The sequence below is a fragment of the Anomaloglossus baeobatrachus genome, chromosome 8 (genome assembly GCF_048569485.1).
Source record: "Anomaloglossus baeobatrachus isolate aAnoBae1 chromosome 8, aAnoBae1.hap1, whole genome shotgun sequence".
In the NCBI taxonomy this organism is placed as follows: domain Eukaryota; kingdom Metazoa; phylum Chordata; class Amphibia; order Anura; family Aromobatidae; genus Anomaloglossus; species Anomaloglossus baeobatrachus.
This window is the reverse complement of record NC_134360.1, coordinates 177437152-177460652: the sequence shown is the minus strand read 5'-3', so window position 1 is coordinate 177460652 and position 23501 is coordinate 177437152. Positions and strand designations below refer to the sequence as shown.

The 23501-nt window shown below is 45.7% G+C and overlaps 1 protein-coding gene across 1 annotated transcript in view; it reads right to left on the bottom strand.

The window, feature by feature from the left end:
• Window positions 1-19419: 19419 nt before the first annotated feature.
• VAMP4 (vesicle associated membrane protein 4) overlaps window positions 19420-23501 on the bottom strand; it is a 69838-nt gene continuing 65756 nt past the window's right edge. Inside the window, exon 8 of the mRNA XM_075320995.1 lies at window positions 19420-20043. Within this exon, the coding sequence (XP_075177110.1) occupies window positions 20015-20043 (29 nt within the window). The 3' untranslated portion in view covers window positions 19420-20014. The remainder of the gene's footprint in view (window positions 20044-23501) is intronic.

The window sequence follows — 23501 nt, the reverse complement described above, 5'->3', positions numbered from 1 at the left end:
GGTAGCACACGCCGCTCCGTGTGACACCACGGGAACGATGAACAGCAGCTCACCTGCGTCACGCAGCCGCCGCCGGCTATATGAAGGAAGGAGGTGGGCGGGATGTTTACGTCCCGCTCATCTCCGCCCCTCCGCTTCCATTGGCCGGCGGCCGTGTGACGTCGCTGTGACGCCGAACGTCCCTCCCACTTCAGGAAGTGGACGTTCGCCGCCCACAGCGAGGTCGCACGAGAGGTATGTGTGACGGGGGTTACTGACTTTGTGCGACATGGGCAGCGATTTGCCCGTGACGCAAAAAGGACGGGGGCGGGTACGATCAATTGTGAAATTGCACAATCGGTCGTACCATGTAAAGCAGCCTTAAGTGCTTCAAGCTACAGGGACCCGCACTACAAAGCACAGTGAGATAGAGCCCACAGACTACCAGACAGATTCTGACCTCCCGCGGATTCAGGATCGACCTGAGCCCATCACGGCAGTGACCAGTGTGACCGGGCTGGCAGCTGAAGTTGAGAGTAAACTACACCCTGAACCCGCAGAGACTGTGTTGGCTCATCCTTACTGGCGCCGCTGCCCAGCGCTAAAGTGCCAATGGCCATTACTACCCTCATCATCCACCCGGGGCCCACTTTGCCTGTGAGGAGCGATACCATCCCGGCTGCCTTAACACCTGCCCCGGAGAGAAACCCGGCAGCGCGGCTAATCCCTGGCCGTGTACCACAGGTGGCGTCACGACAAACTTTCCCAAATTCCCCGCTTCCCCCACCATTTAACTGTACGCCTCGGAACAACGGAACAAGGCAAGGCCACCCCATGACAACGCCTGACCCGACCCGAAACGGCCCGGCGACAAGTAGGCTTAACCGCCTGCCGCGTGGAGCTCTACACATACATCTCACAAGATACACACCTGGTAGCCTTGTCCATGGAGCACCTATTAAATAGGGATAAACAGTACAGATAGACAAAGAAAAACAATGGGAAACGTATAAGGATAACTTCAAACTATGCTTTTATGTCAAACTATGATATTGTGCTTAAACTATGGACTTACCTGCACCCTCGCAAGCGCAGGTCCATAATATATCACTTCTCTCGACTAGCTATACATTATTTAATGGGGAAGAAAGTAGTTTCTGGCTGCTAAACAGGAAAGAGTTCTTTACAATTAGAGCAGTTAGACTGTGAAATGCCCAACTACAAGGGGCTGTAATGCCTGACACTATATCAGCATTTTAAAAAGGTCTGGATACTTGTCCAATAACAAATAGTATGGTGGGTTATAAATAATGCAGCATTAAATAACGTATCACTGGTTGAGAGAAGTGATATTTCTTGGACCTGTGTTTTTTCAATCTATGTAACAGCCATATGTACGGTTCATGGTCAAAAGGTGAATGGATATGACATTTTGGAAAAATCAGTTGTCCTTCCACTGTAAATGATAGAGTCTTTGGGGATTACAATAAACATTTTCTGTTGACTCGTGTCCATTATAGTCCTTTATCCCTGAAGAACAGGGCATTTCTTTTAGATAGATAATTACACGTTAGGTATGTAGCAGCTCTAACCACTGCAGCAATACTACATTATCCCAACCCCGAAGGCATGGTGCCAATATTTAACATACTTATTTTGATGCAATCCGTCTCTTGAGACATCAATGGAAGCCTTCAAGACAAATGTTGTTTTCTCCAGTAATCTTTAAGGGGGTCTGCAGAAAAGCACACATATTAAAGCACTTCAAGTATGAGCTAACCAAATGATTTTAGCCGATGGCAATGTAATCTCGCGTGAAAGTTCAATTTCACAGCAAACATGAACAAGACAGCTCAATTTATGACAAAAATGTGTTAGCAGAGCCAAGACGACCAAGTATAAGCAATGCATACTTAGCTTTACGGGGCACGTACAGAATTGTTACGCTTCTTTTATCAACACATACAAAACTGCATATTTAGACAATCTGTCATTCTTATGATTTCATACTGGAAAAACTAAAAAGATGAGCTGGAACACATTAGTATAAGTGCAATGTATTGGTGCATGTTCACACTGTGGCCATTAAGACACCCAAGGGTGCTTTCACATCAGCATTTTTTTTTAACTGCGGCACAAATGGATTTCTTGCCGCAAAACCGAATCCTTTACAAATGCGTTGTCATTTCAGTGCATTTGCAATGGAATCGCGGCAATATGTGGTCACATGCAGTTGCGTGCAGCACACACTGGATCCGGTGCTTTGTGGTATTTTACCTTTTTTCAAAAACGCTACTTGTAGCATTTTTCTCCTCCGGCAAAATACTGCATGTCACTGGATCCGATGCATTGCGGCGGTACCTGCAATGTAATTCAATGTGCGCCGGATCCTGCTGGATCGGAAGTCGCTGGATCCTCATAGAGAGGATCCTGTTTTCTGTACTGAGCATGCCCAGAAAGCAGCCTGGCATGGTCAATACAAATCTCTCTCTTTCAGACACAAGACCAGGATTGTGGAGGGGTGAGAGGGAGTAATAAAGATGGAGTCCTTAAGTGTGTCTGTGTATTTATTTCTACCCTGTTTCCCCGAAAATAACACACTGTCTTATATTTTTTTTTGCCCTGAAAAAAGCACTAGGTCTTATTTTCGGGGGGTGTCTTATTCTCAAGGAGACATGGTTGGGGGTAAGTTTACCACCCACAAAAAGCAGGTCCCCCCCATCCCAGGATCATCATACTTACCAGCTCCGGGCGTCTGTATGGCTCCCAGATCCTCCTGTGATCTCCCAGCAGGTACGCTGCATGTCTCCCCTGTGTCTGGCTGACATCAGATTACACACACACACACACACACACACACACACACACACACCACATCAGTTCTCCCTATGATCTGTCTGCAGCTGTGCTCCCCTGCGTCTGGCCGACACTCACGCATCAGAACACAGTCACACATCAGACAGCATACACACACACACACACATCACTTCTCCCTGTGCTCTCCGGTGAGCGGTCTCAGCAGCTGTGCTGCACGCCGTCCTCCTCTGCCTCCTGCCGACACTCACAGATCCGATATCCGATCGCATACATTCACACACAGTCACACATCAGACAGCATACATGCACACATCTGATCGCATACACTAACAGACTCACACACACACACACACACACACACACACTCACAATATCACACATATGCGCGCACATACGCGCGAGCACACACTCACAACATCTGGAGATACCACATGCTTCCGGCCATGTGATCCTTGGCAGGTCCTGGAAGATCACTGCATGCACGTTGCACAGTATCGCTGCCGAGAAGCAAACGATATTGTTGGATATGGTGAGTGTGTGGATGCGATCTGTAGTGTGTGTGTGTGTGTTTGTGTGTGTTCGTGTTCTGATCTGTGTGTGCGTGTGTGTTCCGCTGCAGGACCTTGATGCGCTCACCTGCTCCCGGTCGGCGTCTGGTAAGTATGATCGGGGGTCTTCTTTCTTCTGTCTTCTCTCTTCTGGGGATGCCCGCTGCCTATAATGAAGTGTCCTGCAGCGTCTTTAACTTTTCACCGCTGCATGACACGTCATTATTGACCGTGGCTAGGTCTTATTTTCAGGGGATGTCTTATATTAAAGTTTCCCTGAAAACTCCTGGGAGGTCTTATTTTTGGGAGAGGTCTTATTTTCGGGGAAACATAATAAAGTATTTTTTCTCTGTGTGATGTCTTTTTTTTAACCTTTTATTGGAGATTCTTAATGGCCGGGTCAAACTTGGCCTGACATTAAGAATCTGGGGCTTTATACCAGCTGGTAAAACAAAGCAGGTATTCACTCCTTATTACCCAGCGTGCCACCCGGCACCAGGGCCGCTGGAAGAGTTGGATACAGGGCCAGAAGATGGCTCTTCTATGAAAGCGCCATTTACTTGGGTGGCTACGGACTTAAATTAGCAGTGTGGGGACCCAGAAAGCTTCGACCACCCTGCACTGCGGATCCCAATCCGCAGCTGCCTAGTTGTACCTGGCTAGACACAAAAATTGGGCGAAGCCCACATCATTTTTTTTTTTAAATTATTTTATGAAATTCATGAAATAATTAAAAAAAAAGGGTTTCCCTATATTTCTGGTTCCCAGCCTGCTACAAATAGGCAGCTTGGGGTTGGGGACAGCACGTACCTGCCTGCTGTACCTCGCTAGCATACAAAAATATGGCGAAGTCCACGTCATTTTTTTTTTACCCCTAGGTTTGGTTAGAGTTAAGTGTTTGGTTTTTTTTTTTAATAAATTTAAAAAAAAAAAATTGACATGGGCTTCGCCCATCGAGCACCCAAGCATTTTACTGCTCTCTCATCCCTACTCCTGACCATACAGCCATCAGAACAAGTAATCAGATCAGCTGACTCAAGTGTCGGCCGATTACTTGTTTTGTGTTCCGCTGCATCCATCGCAGCGTGTGCGGACTGTGAGGTCACTTGAGTTCGTTCGGCACTGGAGTCCGCTGATCTAAACTTAGCTGAACTCCAGCTCCAAGTAATCAGCCGACACTAGAGTCAGCTGATCTGATTACTTGTTCTGCTGGTATGAGGTCAGGAGTTCAGCTGAGTTCAGATTAGCTGACTCCAGTGTTGGCCAAATTCAGCTGAATTCCACAGCCCGCACACGCTGCGATTTATGCAGCGGGACACAGAACAAGTAATCGTCTGACACTGGAGTCCTCAGCTGATCTGAACTCAGCTGAACTCCTGACCACACAGCCCGCATACGGTCACACGTGATCGGCAGCAGGCAGTGACTGATGTTAACCTGCATCCATCGTAGCATGTGCGGGCTGTGAGTTCAGGAGTTCATGTGGCGCCCCTGAGTACATCAGGGTGCCACAGGGTACTGCATCCCTACCCAGGGTGCAGGGCCTACCCCCCATGGTTCCAGGTTTCCAGAACCTGGTGTCACTACCAACAGCAAAAATCCCAATCAACACCTCACATCACGACCTGTCAGACACACCAGTGGGTTGGTCTAGCTGGAAAACGGCCACCCACTCAGGCAGGCTGGTGGGAGAGAGGAGAGGAGTCGAGTGAGAGCCCTCAAAGAGTGAGGAGCTGGGGAGAGTGAGCTCCCGGGGAGCTAGAGTGTGGTTGGGTCACAGACTGTGGTCCGGGACCAGAGGAGTCAGGGACAGTCGGCACCAGCAAGCCCAAAAGAAACTGACCGGTACTGAGCACGACGGGGTGCAGCTCCCTAGGTCTGGAGCCGATTCAACATCCCGGCAATTAACCTGCAGAGGAAGGAAACCTTCAGGGACTTTCCCTCAGAGCTCAGAGATTGGGGGCACCAGCACAACGCGGGGAACAGGGTTTTCCAGCAAAACTCGGCCCGCTAAAGTCCCAAGTGCCAGCCCCCAAGAACACAGCTACACTTTACCAAGTGAGCGGGGCCTGTTGTGAACACATTTTCCAGTTTGGGGCTCCCTCTTGTGGTCAGTGCTGGTGGTGCAGTTGATTTGTGGAATGAAATCCACACACCTGCAGAGGACTGGCAATCAGGGTCAGATTGGGACTATATAACTGAGTAGTTTTCTCTTGTTTCTTGCCGGTGCTGAATGGTCTTCTGTGTGTTAAGGACATTCTGTAACCAGGCCTGCTCACAACCAGAACTCCTCTCAGATAAGTGGTCTTTGTACCTCTGCTGTTTGTTTTCCACTTTCTTGTTGTTTTTTTCTGCTTTAATACTAATGCTTGATTCCTATTTTGTCTGTGTGGAGTTCTTGGTGGAATAGGATCATTCCCTGCTGCGAGTGTCTGTAAACTTAGCTCCATGATTCTGCAAGGTATTGTGTTTGTCATGCTTGGTATTAATTCAGTCCCTCATGTGTATTAGTGTTTTTGGATCCCAGTAACATTTGAGTGCTGATTCAGTGGGGAAGAGGTTGTGTGACCTCAGGATTTTTCCATATCAGAAATGCTGGTATTTATTAGGGTTTTTTTTACGGTTGCACACAGTGCTCCTTCCTATCCTTTTCTATAAAGATAGTTTGGGCCTCACCTTTGCTGAATCTGTCTTTTCTGGCTTTGTATTGTGTTTTTCTATATCACCGTAGCCTTTACATGTGGGGGGCTATCTATCTTTGGGGACTGCTCCGAGGCAGATTAGCTTTCTCATATTTCTATCTGTGAGAATATTTAGTTCTCCAGCTGTGTCAAGACGACTAGGTCATCGTAGGCTTGTCCCACAGATACTTCTAGTTGTGTGTCAGGATTAGGTCTGCAAACCGTTAAGGTTCCAGCCACTCTGTTACTATTTGGGATTCCGCATTTTTTGATCCTCCTCTGTCCCTGAATCATAACAGGGGCCCTAACAGCTTCAAGCCATGGGGGCACACACAATTCAATTGTGCACGGAGGTAGGCTCTGGACTGCCAAGTGACACCAGTGGGAGCGGACACCTAGATGGGCTCCCCGCAGTGACTATGGCACACAGAGAATTTGGTTTACTTGCAGTGTGTGTGTCCTCTTTATAATCCAGATCCAACACCATGACTACCCACAGTGAGTACTCTGATCCCATGCACCCTGCTCTCCCAAGCATACCAAAAACTACCCTAAGCCCCGGGCCATCCCTACCTGTGGAGGGACTAACACCAGGCTGCTTAACTCCATCTGCCCCGGTACTTACAGCAGTGGCGGTACTGCCATTACCGCAACCCGCAGGTAGCGTCACGAACTTCTCACCTGTAAATAACCCCCTTTTACGGATCCAAGTGTCTGCCAAGCCGGGTCCGGGCCCCTCAAGCCACCACGATCCTGGATCCGAGCAGCCCGACCAACACCGGTGCGGTACATTCAGCTGACTCCCGATCAGCTGACTCCAGCATCGGCTGATAAAATCTATGTCCCGCTGCATCCATCCGAGCAGCCATAAAAAGTAGAAGGATCCAGTAAAATAACAATTACAGTTACATGCGTTGCACATTCAATCCACAGGATCCGGTCATATGCGTTTTGCATTTTTTTGCCCACAGTCCACTGATATAAAAGAGCCCTAACCTAGGATGAAAAAGAAAACAAGCGAATACCCTGCAGTAAGTGAATACTAATAGTACATGTAAATAAAATCTGGGCAGCCATTCTGCATATATATGACGGATGGACTGGACGCCGGCCCATGAGGGCTCCGCACTCCTTCGCTATATAGAGTCACTCTGTGTTTGTTTTCGGGCGGTGTGTACTATTTTCTTCGGGTTGGTGTCTATCGCCCCACAGCCCGTCCCTGTTGTAGACGCAGTAGACAAACAAGTGACACCGGAGTTCGCTTGGCAAACCAAAACTTGAACATTTTATCATTTCCACGCTATGACAGGCATGTCCTCACTCTTGAGGTTCTGTGGTTACTGTTTTTTTGGGGTACTCTCGCTCGACCTAGCCATGCTACCTTGGAACTAGTCCGCAAGCTACCAGGCACCTGTGTCTTAATTCCTCCACGCGTCTTCTCATCGCTCTCCAGTTCTGGGCCCCAGTGGTTGTTTAGTCTCACAAGTTCCCTGAGCCCATTTGGGTGAGCTGTAGGCTCCGGAACTTTAAAAGGTTGTCTCAGGGTTCCCTGACTGGCTCATGACACCGTGCCATGTCTTTACTCCTCGATCCCTTCTGCAGAACTCCCCCTCACCAGGCCCATCTCTCTAACTAACCCACTGGCTTTCTGTCACGGCTCCCCTATCTATCTAACATCTAATCCACCATTGCTCCTACCCAACCTCTAGGTGCCATGAGCCGCTACATGGTCCCGACTCTGCTACATTGAGGTCTCGCACTTTATTAGCACCAGTGTCACTTTACCAAGTACATTTAACAGCATACTTGGTACCTAAAAAAAAGAAATGACAAATAGCATACAACAGTGTGGGGGGTGGGGGAGGGGGGGGGCACAGCCACTTCCTACATATACATACCTGCATCTATCTATTAATCACTATTATGAATTTAATAAAGAGGTGTCTCATTTAGACAAACTATTTTAATTGAAAGGGATCCCCAATTCAGGACCGTCTTCTATTAGAGCTGCTACAAAGTATCTGTTCCTCTATTTATATCACCAGTAACTAAAGTGCCTTGTGAAAGTATTCACCCCCTTGGCATTTTTCGTGTTTTGCTGCCTCACAACTTGGAATTTCATTATTTTCTTTGAGGGTTTGCATCAGTTCATATGAAGAACATGCGTACAGCTGTGAATATTTGTTTTTCTTTTTATTGTGACGCAAACAACAAATAGGACATAACTGAATTCTTCAGTGTGCATTACTATTCATCCCTCTAAAGTCAGTACTTTGTAGAGCCTACTTTTTTGGTAATTACAGCTGCAAGTCGCTTTGGATGTCTATATGAGCTTTCCATGTCTTGCCACTTGGATTTTTACCCATTCTTCAAGGTAAAACCACTCTAGCTACTTCAAGTTAGATAGGTTCCTCTGGTGAACAGCAATCGTCACATCTTACCACAGATTCTCAAGTGGATTTATCTCTGGGCTTTGACTAGGCCACTCTAGCACATATACACGTTTCTCCTTAAATCACTCAATTGTTGCTTTAGCACTAAACTTTGGGTCATTGTCTTGTTGGAAGGTGAACCTCTGTCCCAGTCTCAGCCACTGACAAACTGAAACCGCTTTTGCTCAAGAATATTCCTGTATTTTGTACTATCCATCTTCCCTTCAACTCAAACCATATTCTCTGTCCCTGCTGCTGAAACACATCCCCACAGCATGATGCTGCCTCCATCATGTTTCACTGTGGGGATGGTGTTCTTGGCTGATGAGCTGTGTTGGTTTGGCTCCAGACATAGAGTTTACCTTGGTGGCCAAAAAGTTTAATTTTGGTCTCTTCGGACTACAGCACCTTCCTCCATACATTTGGGGAGTCTCCCACATGCATTTTGAAAAAATAAAAACGAAGCTTCCAATTTTTGGCTGTAAGTAAAGGCTTTTTTTTTTTTCTGGCCACTCTTCCATAAAGGCCAGCTGTATGGAGTGTACGGATTATTGTGGTTGAATGGACAGAAACTCCGGTCTCTGCTTGGGAACTTTGCAGCTTCTTTAGAGCTACCTTTGGTCTGGGCTGCCTCCCTGATTAATGCCCTCCTTTGCCCGGGCTGAGAGTTTTGGTGAGCAGCCCACTCTTGGCAGGTTTGTTATGGTACCATGTTCTTTCCATGTGATGATAATAGATTTGATGGTGCTGCGGGGATCATCAGAGATTGAGATTTTTTTGACTTGTTCTTCTCAATAACTTTGTCTCTGACCTGTTTGGATATCTCCGTGGTCTTTGTGGTGTTGTTTCATTAGTGGTGCCCCTTGCGTAATGGTGTTGCAGCCTCTGTGGCCTTTCAGAAATTGCGTATAGACTCACAGATCCTGCGACACAGATTGCACACAGGTGATCTTCCTTTCACTAAGCGTGTCTTATGAAGATAATTGCACCAGAAATTTTTAGGGACGTCATGGCAAAGGGATGAATACATATGCACATGGCAATTTTTATTTCCTTTATCCCATAAACTTATTTTTTGCCTATGTTTTTCTCCTTTAACTTCCCCATCTTAGACTATTTACTGATGATGCATCACACACAAATCAGATTACAAAAATATTTATACACAGGTTGTAATGTAACAAAATATGTAAACCGCCAAGGGGTGTGAATACTTTCGAAAGGCACTGTATGTAATTATTTAACCCTTTGGTGGTAGTGCAGTGAGATGCACTATAAGGAAAAAAAGTATTTCGGACTCAAATCTTAATCACTTAATCCACCCCTTAAGATGAAGTTCAACTTTACAAACATTTGTGAAGAAAAGGTCATTCTAAAGAGTTTACTGAATTAGAGCATGGGGCTGTAATAGCATGCCATCATTATAAGGGACTATGGGGTCGTTTCATCAGTTTTTTAATCAGAAAACTGGTGTAAAAGCCTCAAAAAGTTAAAGAAAAAAGCGCAAAGGTGATTTGCACTAAAAAGATGTCTTTTCTTGCCAGTTTGACCAATAGGAGGTGGGACAGATTAGAGGGGGAAGGAAAGTGGGTGTGGTCCATGTATATCGATGGCGCTCTGTATGCCAGAAATGCTACTCTGGTCCCTGACTGGAGTAGCATTCCTGGAGCAGCACACGCCACTTAGAAAAGGAGCCAAATTCATTAAGTGGTGTGTGCCTCTTAATTAATTTGTCTCCTTCTATTTCAGCAAGACTGGTGTAACACTGTTGTGAGTCTTGATGAATCAGTCCCAACCTCTTTTACAGGTTAGTCTGTTCTGAAACTGTCTGAAATCGCACTAAGTCATATGTTCAGTCTATTGAGCATCCTATCAGCGCTTCAGGGTTCAAAAGACACCAAATGGTTAAAAGAAGTGAGCTGACCACTTTTCAGGTAACTTATGCTGTGAAGACAATATGTACATTAGAATACAATTCAAAGGACGTTTAGAGCATTTTGTTCCATAAAAATAACTTTGTTGTTGAATGAAGTAAAAAAAAAAAAATGGTCAAAGAAACGCCAATAAAAACGTTACTCTAAAAATGGTAGATAAACTCTCACCAGCTGTCAAAGACGTAACAAAAAAGAATGCTCAGAAAAAGACCTATAGCGTGGCTTAAGGCGGTATTCATAGGCGAGGTCTGTGTCCTTTGCACCCTGCACTCTACATGAAAGATGAAGTTCCTGGACCTAACACAGTCTCTTACTCTGTATCTTGGTTGGTTACTTGGCTCACGCTATATTGGTTCTAGTCTCCTTAATTTTGTTTACCATAAGTCACCCACTGCATGCAGCCTTGACGACCATTCAGACCATAGGTCTGCTCTAGTCACATGCTGGGCTCTGAGTCTTTCTTAAGGGGTTGTCCTTGGAATACGTCATCAATTGCTGATCAATGAAGGGTCTGACACCCGGCACCCTTACTGATCAGCTGTTATCAGCCTTGGTAAGTATTGGAAGAAGCAAAACAGCACATTCGGAGCTGTTCAATGTGTGGTGGCCACTCCGAAGAACTGCAGATAAGTTCTTATTTAAGAAGATAAAAGCTGATCTGCGGCACTTGGCAGAGGCCAGTACACATGGAGTTGTGCTGTTTTGCTTCATTCATTGTTTACATCTAGTGTCATGCACTATCCAGATCCGCACTCGCAGATTACAGCAATGGCTTCAAATCCTGTTCACATTGCAGAGTCAGACAGGTAACCTGGGTTTTCTTTTATTCTCAGCTCTACCGGGCGTCGGCTGATTTAAGTCCTCTGCTCCCAGCCGTGTAGGAGTTAATTCTTTTCTGAGAGTCAGATAGCTGATTACCATCCACAGTTGATCTCTCCCTATTTAAGGCTGGGGGGTTTGTTAGGAAATTGCCAAAGATAGCATCGGCTTCTGCTCTTGCAATTATCTGGTGCTCTTGGCGATCCTCTTTGGTGACCTCCAATCTGTTGTTAGTGTGGACGTGTCCTTTGGTGAGTGTTACTTTCTCCCTTATATTTTATCTCCCCTGTGCCTTTATTGTCTTCCGTTTCCCGTTGTTTGCAGAGTGTGCGAGCTTTCGTTCTTTCCCCTGAACGTGTCTTTTTGGGAGGGGAGTTATCTCGGTGTCTCTTGCCCACCCTGGGGATTGGGGAAGGTGTGGGGGTTAGGTCAGGGTCTGAATAGGAGACCGGGACATGCTGGGGGCCCAGCTCTGGCTATCATCAACCCTACCTCTGGGTTGAGGCTCAGCGCTGTTTAGGCCCAGGTCTGGTCTCCCAGCTATCCTAGCCCACCCGTAACATCCAGTTGCCACTGGAGCCAACAACAGCTGATGGGTGGGCGTTGCGGGTGTTAGATCCCTATTTTCATCTATTGAAGACCTATCCTAGTCTAGTGAATAGAATTTTACTTCTCTAACTTTTGTTGCGTTTCTAGGTATTATTGGCAAGAGAAAAAGTGGTGCTGGAGAGTCTAATAATACAGACCATATTTCTTCAATCCTACAGTCAAATTCATTCCCATCTCTAGCATAGAGGTATCTGTATTTTAGATCTAGTCATTATTCTCAATTACTACCCAGATTTTGGATGCCAGCATATAAACTCTACTAGAAGATATCAGGTACTTTCTTGTAAAGCTATCGTAACATAAAACTGTGGAGAAAGCTAGAAGACGGGAAATGAATAATAGATCAGATAAAAATCAGAATAATATGTGCCGTCTCCTCTTTATAATTCACTTAGAAGTCACAGACAATGGATTCATAGTTCTACAGATCCTGCACCACATGTATTATGACTTTATGACTTCGGATGTTTCACAATGCCATCTATTTGTTGTGGAATAGATTACCTTGGATTTTGGTGAATTAAATGGATAAAGTATTTTTCATCAGATTCTATTAACATCATGATTCATGACCTATTGCAACATTTTTCTAAATGGACTGGAGCATCCTAAAGGGAAACCGCAGCAAATACGTGCTGCAACTTGCCGTCAATGACGATGTCACAATGCTTCATGAAAATGAGCTGTTCCAGGAGAAATCACCATATGAGTGGTAGTTATGTTATATTTGCAGACTTTTATAGAAAAGTATGTTAATTTAGATCAGTCCCTCCAGAACAGTGGTCCACATTTGTTACCTTGAGAGCCACATTCAGCTTTGATAGAAAGTTGCGAGCCACATCCAACCCCTGCTCTCAATACCCCCAAGTAGTGGCATCTAGCTCTTGTTCTCCCTCGTCCCCACAATAGGGACACCCAGAGCCCCCATTATCAGTATAATGACAGCCAAATAGGGATGGGTGTACCTGGACTGTAAAAGTTTCAAAGTTGCCCGGGCGCATGATTCTGGGTGTTTGATCCGGATCCGACACTCGAGAAATTAAAGAAAAAAGAAAAAAAAAGAAAATAAGAATGAAGCGAGCGGTTCATACATACCAAGGCTCTGGCCAGGATATACGCTGCTCCCGCACTGCTGTACACTGCTCCTCCGGCCTCCTGGGCCACTCATTATTGCTCATTTCATATGCACTGCTTTCCCCACACACCAGCTGGCCTAGCCTTTGTGATTGGTTGCAGTCAGACGTGCCTCCAGCCTGTGTGATGGCGTCTGTCTGCATCCAGTCACCGTTCATCGCGGCTCATTCATTCACTGGAGCTCACAGCCAGCAGTCATGTTCTATGGCCGCTCGCTGTGACTGAGATGTAGCAGAGCTGAATCGTCGTGGGACCTCATGTGGATTACGTCGGACCTGCAGGGTGTTAATAAATAAAGGTTAATAAAGTGGTGACGGAGGGTGCTTTTTTGTATTTTATTCCAAATAAAGGATTTTTTCCGTGTTTGTGTTTTACTTTCACATTATTGATTGTCAGACACTTTGTGCCATCACTAGTCTAAGGTTCAGTAGGCTGTACGCTGTTATTAACCCCTTATTACCCCGATTGCCGCCGCACCAGGGCAACGAGAAGAGCCAGGTAAAGCACCGGGCTTGTCACACCTAATGGATGCAACAATATTGGACAGCTGGGTCTCTCCAGCCTGAGAATACCAGCCCCCAGCTGTCATGTTTTATCATGGCTGGGTATCAAAATTGGGAAGGACAATGTGTCATTTTTTAAAAATTATTTAGTTAAATAATAATAAAAAAAAAAGAGCCGCATGCTGTTCCTCTCAGGCCAGAGTCACACTTGCTAGGGACTTGCACGAGTCTCACATCGCATCATCCATCACGGCCGCACACTCTCCTGCCAGGAGCGGGTCAGCTGCATGTATTTCTATGAAGCTGCACGCTCATGTCCGGAGTGTCAGGCCGTGATGGGTGATGCGATGAGAGTCCCTTATTGGGGTGACCCCCCCTTGGGTGTGTGTATATGGATATTTAACTTATTTTGTTTTTAAATTGTCTTATGTGCAATTTCTGTATTTTTATATAATAAATCGTATTATTTGAAGCGTGAACCTATTTCTTTGTTTGTTCTTTTGTAGTTATAATATGAAGGGGGGGTTGGTTGCACCATTACTTATTTCATTAGTGGCGCTTTAAATAATAACTGTTGTATACGGTGTTGACATGTGACCAGAGCTGTGTGCGACAGGGACTGGCTGTCTACCGTATTTTTCGGACTATAAGACGCACTTTTTTCCCCCAAAATTTTGGGGGAAAGGTGGGGGTGCGTCTTATAGTCCGATGGCTGCGGTGCGGTGGTGGTAGAGCGGGTCATCAGAGGCAGGAGGAGGCTGTTACAAAAGCATCTGACAATGGGCACGTGCCTCACCGCAAATCTTACTCCAGTCGAAGACTGGAGTAAGATTTCTGGTAAAAGACACCACAGCCTGTCATGAATTAAACAATCTGTGGTATCACCGCCCTCCCCCCCATCCCACTCTAGCTCTGCTGATTTTTGCAGACCTAGGAAAAATGGCAAAGATTGCAAAAATTGTACACAACTCAGTATTGCGGGAAAATTTTGGGACTTTTCATAGCAATTTATGCCAGAAATTGCTTTGATAAATTGGGGCCTCTATCTCTGCTTTATACTGTAAAAATCTGGTGACAGATTCCCTTTAATGCCCTTTCCATTTTTTCAAGCAAAAACAAACATTAATAATATAAAAGAAAACTGACCAGCACTTCCAATAAAAAGATAAGTGTGAACAGGTGCAAGCTGAGCCAACTAGTCAATATAACTGAAAAAATACAGCTGCACTCTGAAATGCTATATTTAAACACTGAATACATTAAATTGGAATTGTATTAATGTTATAGAAAGTAGGTTAAAAAAAAATGAGGTGCTTAGCGCACTAAGTGGCCAATTCATCAGAACCTGAGAGCCAGCGACAGTGTACCCCCCTTTGATGGAACCCTAACCTTATATGCCTCTACTCTATATGGTTGGTTTTCAGCCGGGGTAGAGGCATATTAAGGTTAGGGTCCCAACAACAGGGTACAGCTTGTCGATGGCTGTCGGGCTCTCATGAATTGGCCAATTTGTGCAATAAAGTACCTCATTTTTTTTAGCCTAGTTTCTATAGCAGTAATGTAATTCTAATCTCATATAGTCAATGTTGACATATTGTTGCATTTCAGAGTGCAGCTGTATTTTTTTGGTTATTATGACACATAGTTAATTTTTTATACTTGTGGATTGGTTGGATTACACATTTTCTCCATGTTTGGGGATTGTTTTTCGGGTCTTCTAAATAGGTAACATGCACCAAACAGTAATATGGCCAAGTTGTACACATCTATGATACTGCACCCATAGAAATTGTTGGGCTCATGGCCGGCTTATATGATCCTTGTTACATAGAGATCTTCTCCTTGTTTTTTGTTTCCTCAACAGTAATAAAAATCTTTTTTTCATAGAGACTATGGACAAGTGGGGGTCATGTCAATAGTCCGTGCCCTCCGGATCACAGTCCTGTGGACCTCCTACCTGCCGGGATCCCCAGTGAATCTTCAGAATTGTCGCGCAGTATCATGAGTGTCTCACCTTGCAACGATGACGTTAAACTGGTCTACTAATTAGAAGATCCTATCCCAATATGCAGTAGGTGTAATGATAATATTAGCAAATATCTCCAATTAGAAATGTAGTATATTTTTTCTCATTCACTACATCGCTTACCTCATGTGTAGCGCATTGCAGGACCTTAGGTATCCATGGTTACAACCATGCATATAGTCACAGTTACTTAGTTGCTAGTAGTCATAACCATGGATACCTTAGGTCCTGCAATGCCCTGCACATGAAGTAAGAGACATAGCTATCACAAACTAGGAAGAATCTGGGGCACTGCTCCAAATGCTATTGTGCTGCTACCATACAATCAGTGTCCATTTAGACTTCAGTAACCAGGCAGGCTTCCATGCCGCTCCGGGGTGCTCATTCAAGGAAAGACATAACCAAGTAAAAATGTAAGAATGAAGGCACTCACCAGTTCTTGCTGTGCAGGAATTTCTTTATTAACACGTGAAGGTTACATACTTGGGCTAGCGGCGTGAACCACTCGACACGTCAGACGACGGCCGTTTCGCACTTTCTCTCAGTGCTTTAAACGAAACGGCCGTCGTCTGACGTGTCGGGTGGTTCTCCCCCTCCCCGCTAGCCCAAGTATGTAACCTCCATGTGTTAATAAAGAAATTCCTGCACAGCAAGAACCGGTGAGTGCCTTCATTCTTACATTTTTACAGAGACATAGCTATATCAGGAGAACTATACTATATTTCTAATTGGAGGTATTTGCAAATATCATTATTACACCTACTACATATTGGGATAGGATATTGGAGATACCTTTAAAAAGACAAAAAATGGATGAGTCAAGTTAAGTAAGCCTGCGTAATTTATCAGGCCTTTAACCAGATTTTAGCCGTCTAAAAGAAGTAATGCAATTTTAAATCCTATATAAAGCAGAATTCAGGAGAAGAAAAAAAAAAAAAAAGCACAAAAACAGAATAAATGCAAAACAGACCGAACAGAAACGTAATGCTGTAATTAGATAAATTATATAAATAGACAACAAAATGCACTATTAACATCTGAGACTCATATATACAAACAGAAGATATCGCAAAACTACAGGATTTATAACCAGGGGAAAGAAAACCAGTTAATCTGACCATACCATGTACTGGTCAGCCTGGCACTGAGCGAGCGTTTGGTAGCAGTCAGTATGGGATGTTGGCAGAATTGGACATTTTTGGCTTTATGATACTACACATAGGAATGCGCAGTAATGCATATTTCTCAGTGTGAACTAGGGTGTAATTACATAACGACTGCCAGAATGCAACTGTTGCCATAATTCAGGCTGTAATGGTTGTCTGTCAAGGCAACAATAAAAAAAAAATATGCAGCCATGAAGTAAAAACAGCTGACACTTGAGACTGTTAAAGTGAACTTGAGTCTGGTCCCCTTTAAATTAGGCTATCTGATCCCCATTATGACGTTGAACCATTGGGTGTAATTACTCCCATCACTGATAGTGACCACCTATCCACAGAATAGAAGTGGCAGATGGATGACCGATCCTAAGAATCGGGCTTTAAAATACACATCTTCAACGCGTTTCAAGCCTCCCATACACAGACTACTGTTGGCCGATATCAACAGATTCGGCTGACAGTCTAATGTGTATGCAGGCACCAGACAGATGATTATTAGGGCAGTTAGGCATTAAATGTGTGTGTTTTTAGACTGTAGATTCTTTTGAAACCTGGAAATAAGCCACTGCCAGAGAGGTCTGGCAGCGGCTTTCTCCGAGTATACAGCAACGCTCGACCAAAAGAGCGCTAATGTATATGGGGAGAGATGGCTGTCAGATTGGTAGAACCATCATTTGGCCAACAGCCATCTAAGATGTATGGTGGGGGTCAGAGCCCTATTCTCAGGATTTGGAGGCTCCTATCAATCACAAAAGTTATTACTTGGATAGGTGCTAACTTTTAATGTTGGGGAAACCAACTTCATCTAAAAGGGGGACACAAATCCAGTCTAAATGGCAGCACTGGATATTAGATTTGTCCTCTTCGGCAAACCATTATAGCCCTAGCCCACCTCCAGTTACGACTATATGGTACTATGGCACTTACTAAGAGAAGTCCAATGTGGGGAAAAGTGCAATAAATATCTGTTGTGTAGCTATCTCAATTCAGCAATAATCAGCCCTGGAAAAGCTTCTGAACATCTTCAAAATGGGCATCTGTACCCACTGGAGGACGTCTCATCTAAGACCTTACCAGCAGATACTTCACAGCAGGCATAGGTGGGTGTGTAGGCACAGTACCACTGGAGGAACCCAGCCATGGGAGCTACTGCAGGTTCCTGGTGACCAGAAGGATGGTCCTAGATTATTTTAGCTACCAGATAACTATTTTTAAGGCATATGATAAAGATATTTTTCTCCATAAGGTTTTAAAAGATGAAATTTGCACTTAAAAAGGGCTATTCCCATATTCACCATTAATAGCATTTTTACAAAACATGCCATCAATGTCTACCAGGTATGGATCCCAAAATTGGGACCCGCACCACGGTGAATGGAGAGACGGTAGCTTTCCTCATTTAAGGAGATACTCGACAAATTGCAGTCATTTCTCTATTCTTGGTGGCACAAAACAGGGCCAGATTCTCATAATAGGAGCAGGAGTCGCCCTATATAAGTGGCATGTGTGCATTAAGAAGGTGGCATCATTCTTGCCATATAAACTCGAGGTATATATGACTAGATGAGAAACCTTTGTGTGTATATAAAGGAGGAAAGAAGGAATACTGAGAACTCCCAATGCCCCAAACTAAATCCATCAAGGACAAACAAAACATGAACCCCCCTCGGCCCTTGGCTTTTGTCAGCAAGAATTGAGAAGCCGGACATAATCAGCCCGTGATTAAACACTGCATTATTAAAGGAATTACTACTGATTGGTTGCAGATTGTACGTTCCTTCCAGGCCTAAGCATACAATTGAATAAAGACTGCGGATCTTTTCTATCTCCAAACCTCCGCTGATAGTGCTTAGCATTAGGACAGTTAGTTAAAAAGGTCTGTAATGGGCGGCAATTAAAGAGAACCTGGCACATTGAACATGGGCTCTGATCTGCCGGTAATATATTGTAGAGGAGGAGGAGCTGAGCGTTTTGATATATCGGTTTAGGGGAAACAGATTTAGTACAACTTGTGATGTTAATCATTGAAATCTTTGCGCATTCTGGGCTTAGGAGTCCAGTGGGAGGTCCTTAAGAGTGACGGACAGCTCTAGCGGGATGGCTGTACATCACTGATTAGGACCGCCCACTAGACTCTTAAGCCGTGAATGAATAGGGATTTTAATGAAAAATATACAAGTTGTAGTGAACCTTTTCTTCTAAACCTATATAGCAGTTTCTCATCTCCTCCTGCTCTGTAATACACTGCCCATAGATTACACTGCATTTCCATGCTGATTGGTTCCATTTAAAGAGGACCAACCACCAGGATTTTCCTATATAAACTAAAGCCAGTGCTATATTGGCGCTATCATGCGGATTCCAAACAAAGCTTTAGTGGTGAGATTGGATGTATACTTTCTGAAATATAGGCAAGTAAAGTTTATGGAATGCACTGTTATTTGATTGATAGCAGCTGCGAAATATCTAATAGGCGAGTCAAGTTTTGCCAGTTATTCCCTCCCCTGTCTGCCTGCCTGTCCTTCCTTCCTCGGTCTCTATTATTACAGGGGAGGACGGAGGGAGGAAGGACAGGGAGGAAGGACAGGCAAGTAGACAGGGGCGGGAATAACCTGCAAAACCCGACCCACCTATTAGATATTCTGTAGCTGCTATCAATCAAATAACAGTGCATTCCACAAACTTTACTTGCCTGTATTTCAGAAAGTATACAACCGATCTCACAACTAAAGGTATGTTTAGAATCAGCATGATAGCGCCAGTATAGCACTGGCTTTAGGTTATATAAGAAAATCTTGGTGGTTGGTCCTCTTTAAAGTTTTCATAAGGTGGTGAATTCGATATAAAAACAAGGGCAGCAAACAAAACAATTGCTACAATGCTGGGGAACCTAACACTAACCAGACTAGGACTATGCTATAATACAAGGGTGGTAAGCCTGACTGGCAGCACCATCTTTAGTACTGTCATCTACCGGCTTGTCACTGTTGTGTCCTGTTAGTCTTGTAGTCACATGCATTTGTTTTCCTTACAAACTGATCCGTGTGGTTTTATGCCATATATACAGTAAATATGTACACCGAAGAAATAATCCGCCCCAGTCGATACGCGTCCGGATGGAACAACTCTACCTCCCGCTTGTGCAAAACGTGTCAACGAACCAACCAAAAGACAATAAGTAGGAAAAGCAGGAAAGAGCTTCACTTCTTCTTTCTCAATGACAGATAGTTCTGTAATTATTGTCCAAGAGGAATGAGGACCTGGTCCCTCTACTTGGAGAAGAGGACACCAAAGTCTTATAAGAAAGAATACAGAGTTCTTGTGAGGAGATCCCCAAAATCTGTAGTGGAAAGGCTGATATCCAAATGGTTAGGAGCGATACTTCAGAATGATGGGAACTGTAAAAATATATATATATATGTTTATTACAACGTTACAACTCTATGTACATCGAAGGAGATTATTAACTTATTATTAACACTAGAAGTCCCAGAAATTTCGAGCTCCCTGGGTTCCAAAGGTAGAAATGTTAAATGACCCCTCTCTGGGACTTCTAGTGTTAAAGGGCATATCCATCAGTCTACATAAGAAGTATGAAAAGTTTATTAACTTTTAAATTAAATTATAACGAAACACATAGAATCAAAAGAGGGTAAATGATGCAAAGTTGCAATTTATATTATAGTCTAAGGCTGTAATGGCCGCTGCTGAAGGTTGTTACTGGAAACACTCTTGTCATCAGACATCTAAAAGTTTGAAGGTTTATTCCCATCTTCATAAATGGGAATGGTCAGATAGACAGAGGGAAGCGCCAGAGGCAGAGGGAAGAGCCAGAGGCAGAGGGAAGAGCCAGAGGCAGAGGGAAGAGCCAGAGGCAGAGGGAAGAGGCAGAGGCAGAGGGAAGAGCCAGAGACAGAGGGAAGAGCCAGAGGCAGAGGGAAGAGCCAGAGGCAGAGGAAAGAGCCAGAGGCAGAGGAAAGAGCCAGAGGCAGAGGAAAGAGCCAGAGGCAGAGGAAAGAGCCAGAGGCAGAGGAAAGAGCCAGAGGCAGAGGAAAGAGCCAGAGGCAGAGGGAAGAGCCAGAGGCAGAGGGAAGAGCCAGAGGCAGAGGGAAGAGGCAGAGGGAAGAGCCAAAGGCAGAGGGAAGAGCCAAAGGCAGATGGAAGAGCCAAAGGCAGATGGAAGAGCCAAAGGCAGAGGGAAGAGCCAGAGGGAAGAGCCAGAGGCAGAGGGAAGAGCCAGAGGCAGAGGGAAGAGCCAGAGGCAGAGGGAAGAGCCAGAGGCAGAGGGAAGAGTCAGAGGCAGAGGGAAGAGTCAGAGGCAGAGGGAAGAGCCAGAGGGAAGAGCCAGAGGCAGAGGGAAGAGCCAGAGGCAGAGGGAAGAGCCAGAGGCAGAGGGAAGAGCCAGAGGGAAGAGCCAGAGGCAGAGGGAAGAGCCAGAGGCAGAGGGAAGAGCCAGAGGCAGAGGGAAGAGCCAGAGGCAGAGGGAAGAGCCAGAGGTAGAGGAAAGAGCCAGAGCCAGAGGGAAGAGCCAGAGCCAGAGGGAAGAGCTAAAGCCAGAGGGAAGAGGCAGAGGGAAGAGGCAGAGGGAAGAGCTAGAGCCAGAGGGAAGAGGCAGAGGGAAGAGCTAGAGCCAGAGGGAAGAGGCAGAGGGAAGAGTCAGAGGCAGAGGAAAGAGCCAGAGGCAGAGGGAAGAGCCAGAGGCAGAGGGAAGAGCCAGAGGGAGAGGAAAGAGCCAGAGGCAGAGGAAAGAGCCAGAGGCAGAGGAAAGAGCCAGAGGCAGAGGGAAGAGCCAGAGGGAAGAGCCAGAGGCAGAGGGAAGAGCCAGAGGCAGAGGGAAGAGCCAGAGGCAGAGGGAAGAGCCAGAGGCAGAGGGAAGAGCCAGAGGCAGAGGGAAGAGCCAGAGGCAGAGGGAAGAGCCAGAGGCAGAGGAAAGAGCCACAGGCAGAGGAAAGAGCCACAGGCAGAGGAAAGAGCCACAGGCAGAGGGAAGAGCCAGAGGCAGAGGGAAGAGCCAGAGGCAGAGGGAAGAGCCAGAGGCAGAGGGAAGAGCCAGAGGCAGAGGGAAGAGCCAGAGGCAGAGGGAAGAGGGAAGAGCCAGAGGCAGAGGGAAGAGCCAGAGGCAGAGGAAAGAGCCAGAGGCAGAGGAAAGAGCCAGAGGCAGAGGAAAGAGCCACAGGCAGAGGAAAGAGCCACAGGCAGAGGAAAGAGCCACAGGCAGAGGAAAGAGCCACAGGCAGAGGAAAGAGCCAGAGGCAGAGGGAAGAGCCAGAGGCAGAGGGAAGAGCCAGAGGCAGAGGGAAGAGCCAGAGGCAGAGGGAAGAGCCAGAGGCAGAGGGAAGAGCCAGAGGCAGAGGGAAGAGCCAGAGGCAGAGGAAAGAGCCAGAGGCAGAGGAAAGAGCCACAGGCAGAGGAAAGAGCCACAGGCAGAGGAAAGAGCCACAGGCAGAGGGAAGAGCCAGAGGCAGAGGGAAGAGCCAGAGGCAGAGGGAAGAGCCAGAGGCAGAGGGAAGAGCCAGAGGCAGAGGGAAGAGCCAGAGGCAGAGGGAAGAGGGAAGAGCCAGAGGCAGAGGGAAGAGCCAGAGGCAGAGGAAAGAGCCAGAGGCAGAGGAAAGAGCCACAGGCAGAGGAAAGAGCCACAGGCAGAGGAAAGAGCCACAGGCAGAGGAAAGAGCCAGAGGCAGAGGGAAGAGCCAGAGGCAGAGGGAAGAGCCAGAGGCAGAGGGAAGAGCCAGAGGCAGAGGGAAGAGGGAAGAGCCAGAGGCAGAGGGAAGAGCCAGAGGCAGAGGAAAGAGCCAGAGGCAGAGGAAAGAGCCAGAGGCAGAGGAAAGAGCCAGAGGCAGAGGAAAGAGCCAGAGGCAGAGGAAAGAGCCAGAGGCAGAGGAAAGAGCCAGAGGCAGAGGAAAGAGCCACAGGCAGAGGAAAGAGCCACAGGCAGAGGAAAGAGCCACAGGCAGAGGAAAGAGGCAGAGGAAAGAGCCAGAGGCAGAGGGAAGAGCCAGAGGCAAGAGCCAGAGGCAGAGGAAAGAGCCAGAGGGAGGAGCTAGAGGGAGGAGCTAGAGATAGAGGGAAGAGCCAGAGCTCCCCGTCCTCCTGCCTCTTCTATCTACATAGAATCTTCTATCTCAGTAATGGGAAAGTCTTCACTGAACACAGATTTTCTCAGATTTTCAAAGTTTGCTAATGACTGATCAATTCTGGCAGAGAAAGCAGCAGATTTGTCTGATCAGATATATTACACAGTTGCTTATTTTCATGTAGATCATTGATTTATTAAATAAAAATTAAAAACAATGGTTACACTTTAAGCTGCTCCGGACACACCGCTATGACTGAAAGCCGGCAGCTCACAGGAGGAATAAAGTTAATTTATTGTGAACTGAAAAATAATTGTGATTAATACCACAATCACGCACGTATCACGGTCTGTACACAGACTGTTCATGGGTGTCTTAACCCAAATTTGAAAGCCTCATAGGCAGGCGTATGTGAGGCTGTCAAGTTCGGTTCTGTAGACATATGGACAATCCGTGCATCATGGTCCGTACTGGGATGTGTGAATGTGGCATAACTAAGAATCTGTCAGTGAGAGCGTTTTAACAAGGTAGTTTACTCTTTTATTGTTGAACTCACTTGTATTGATTTAATACCACAGACCACATTAAAGTTGAGCTGAACTTTGATGTGGTCGTAATTCAGCTGGGAAGAGCTAGAAAAACGCAGATAAGACTTAAAAACTATCGTTTAGTACAAGCTCGCTGAGGGTTTCTCAGTTCACCTCATTCTGCAGCCAGCAATGTGTATGGAAACAAAGTATTAAAAGCAAAGTGATTCTAAATATTTAATAAAACACAAATAC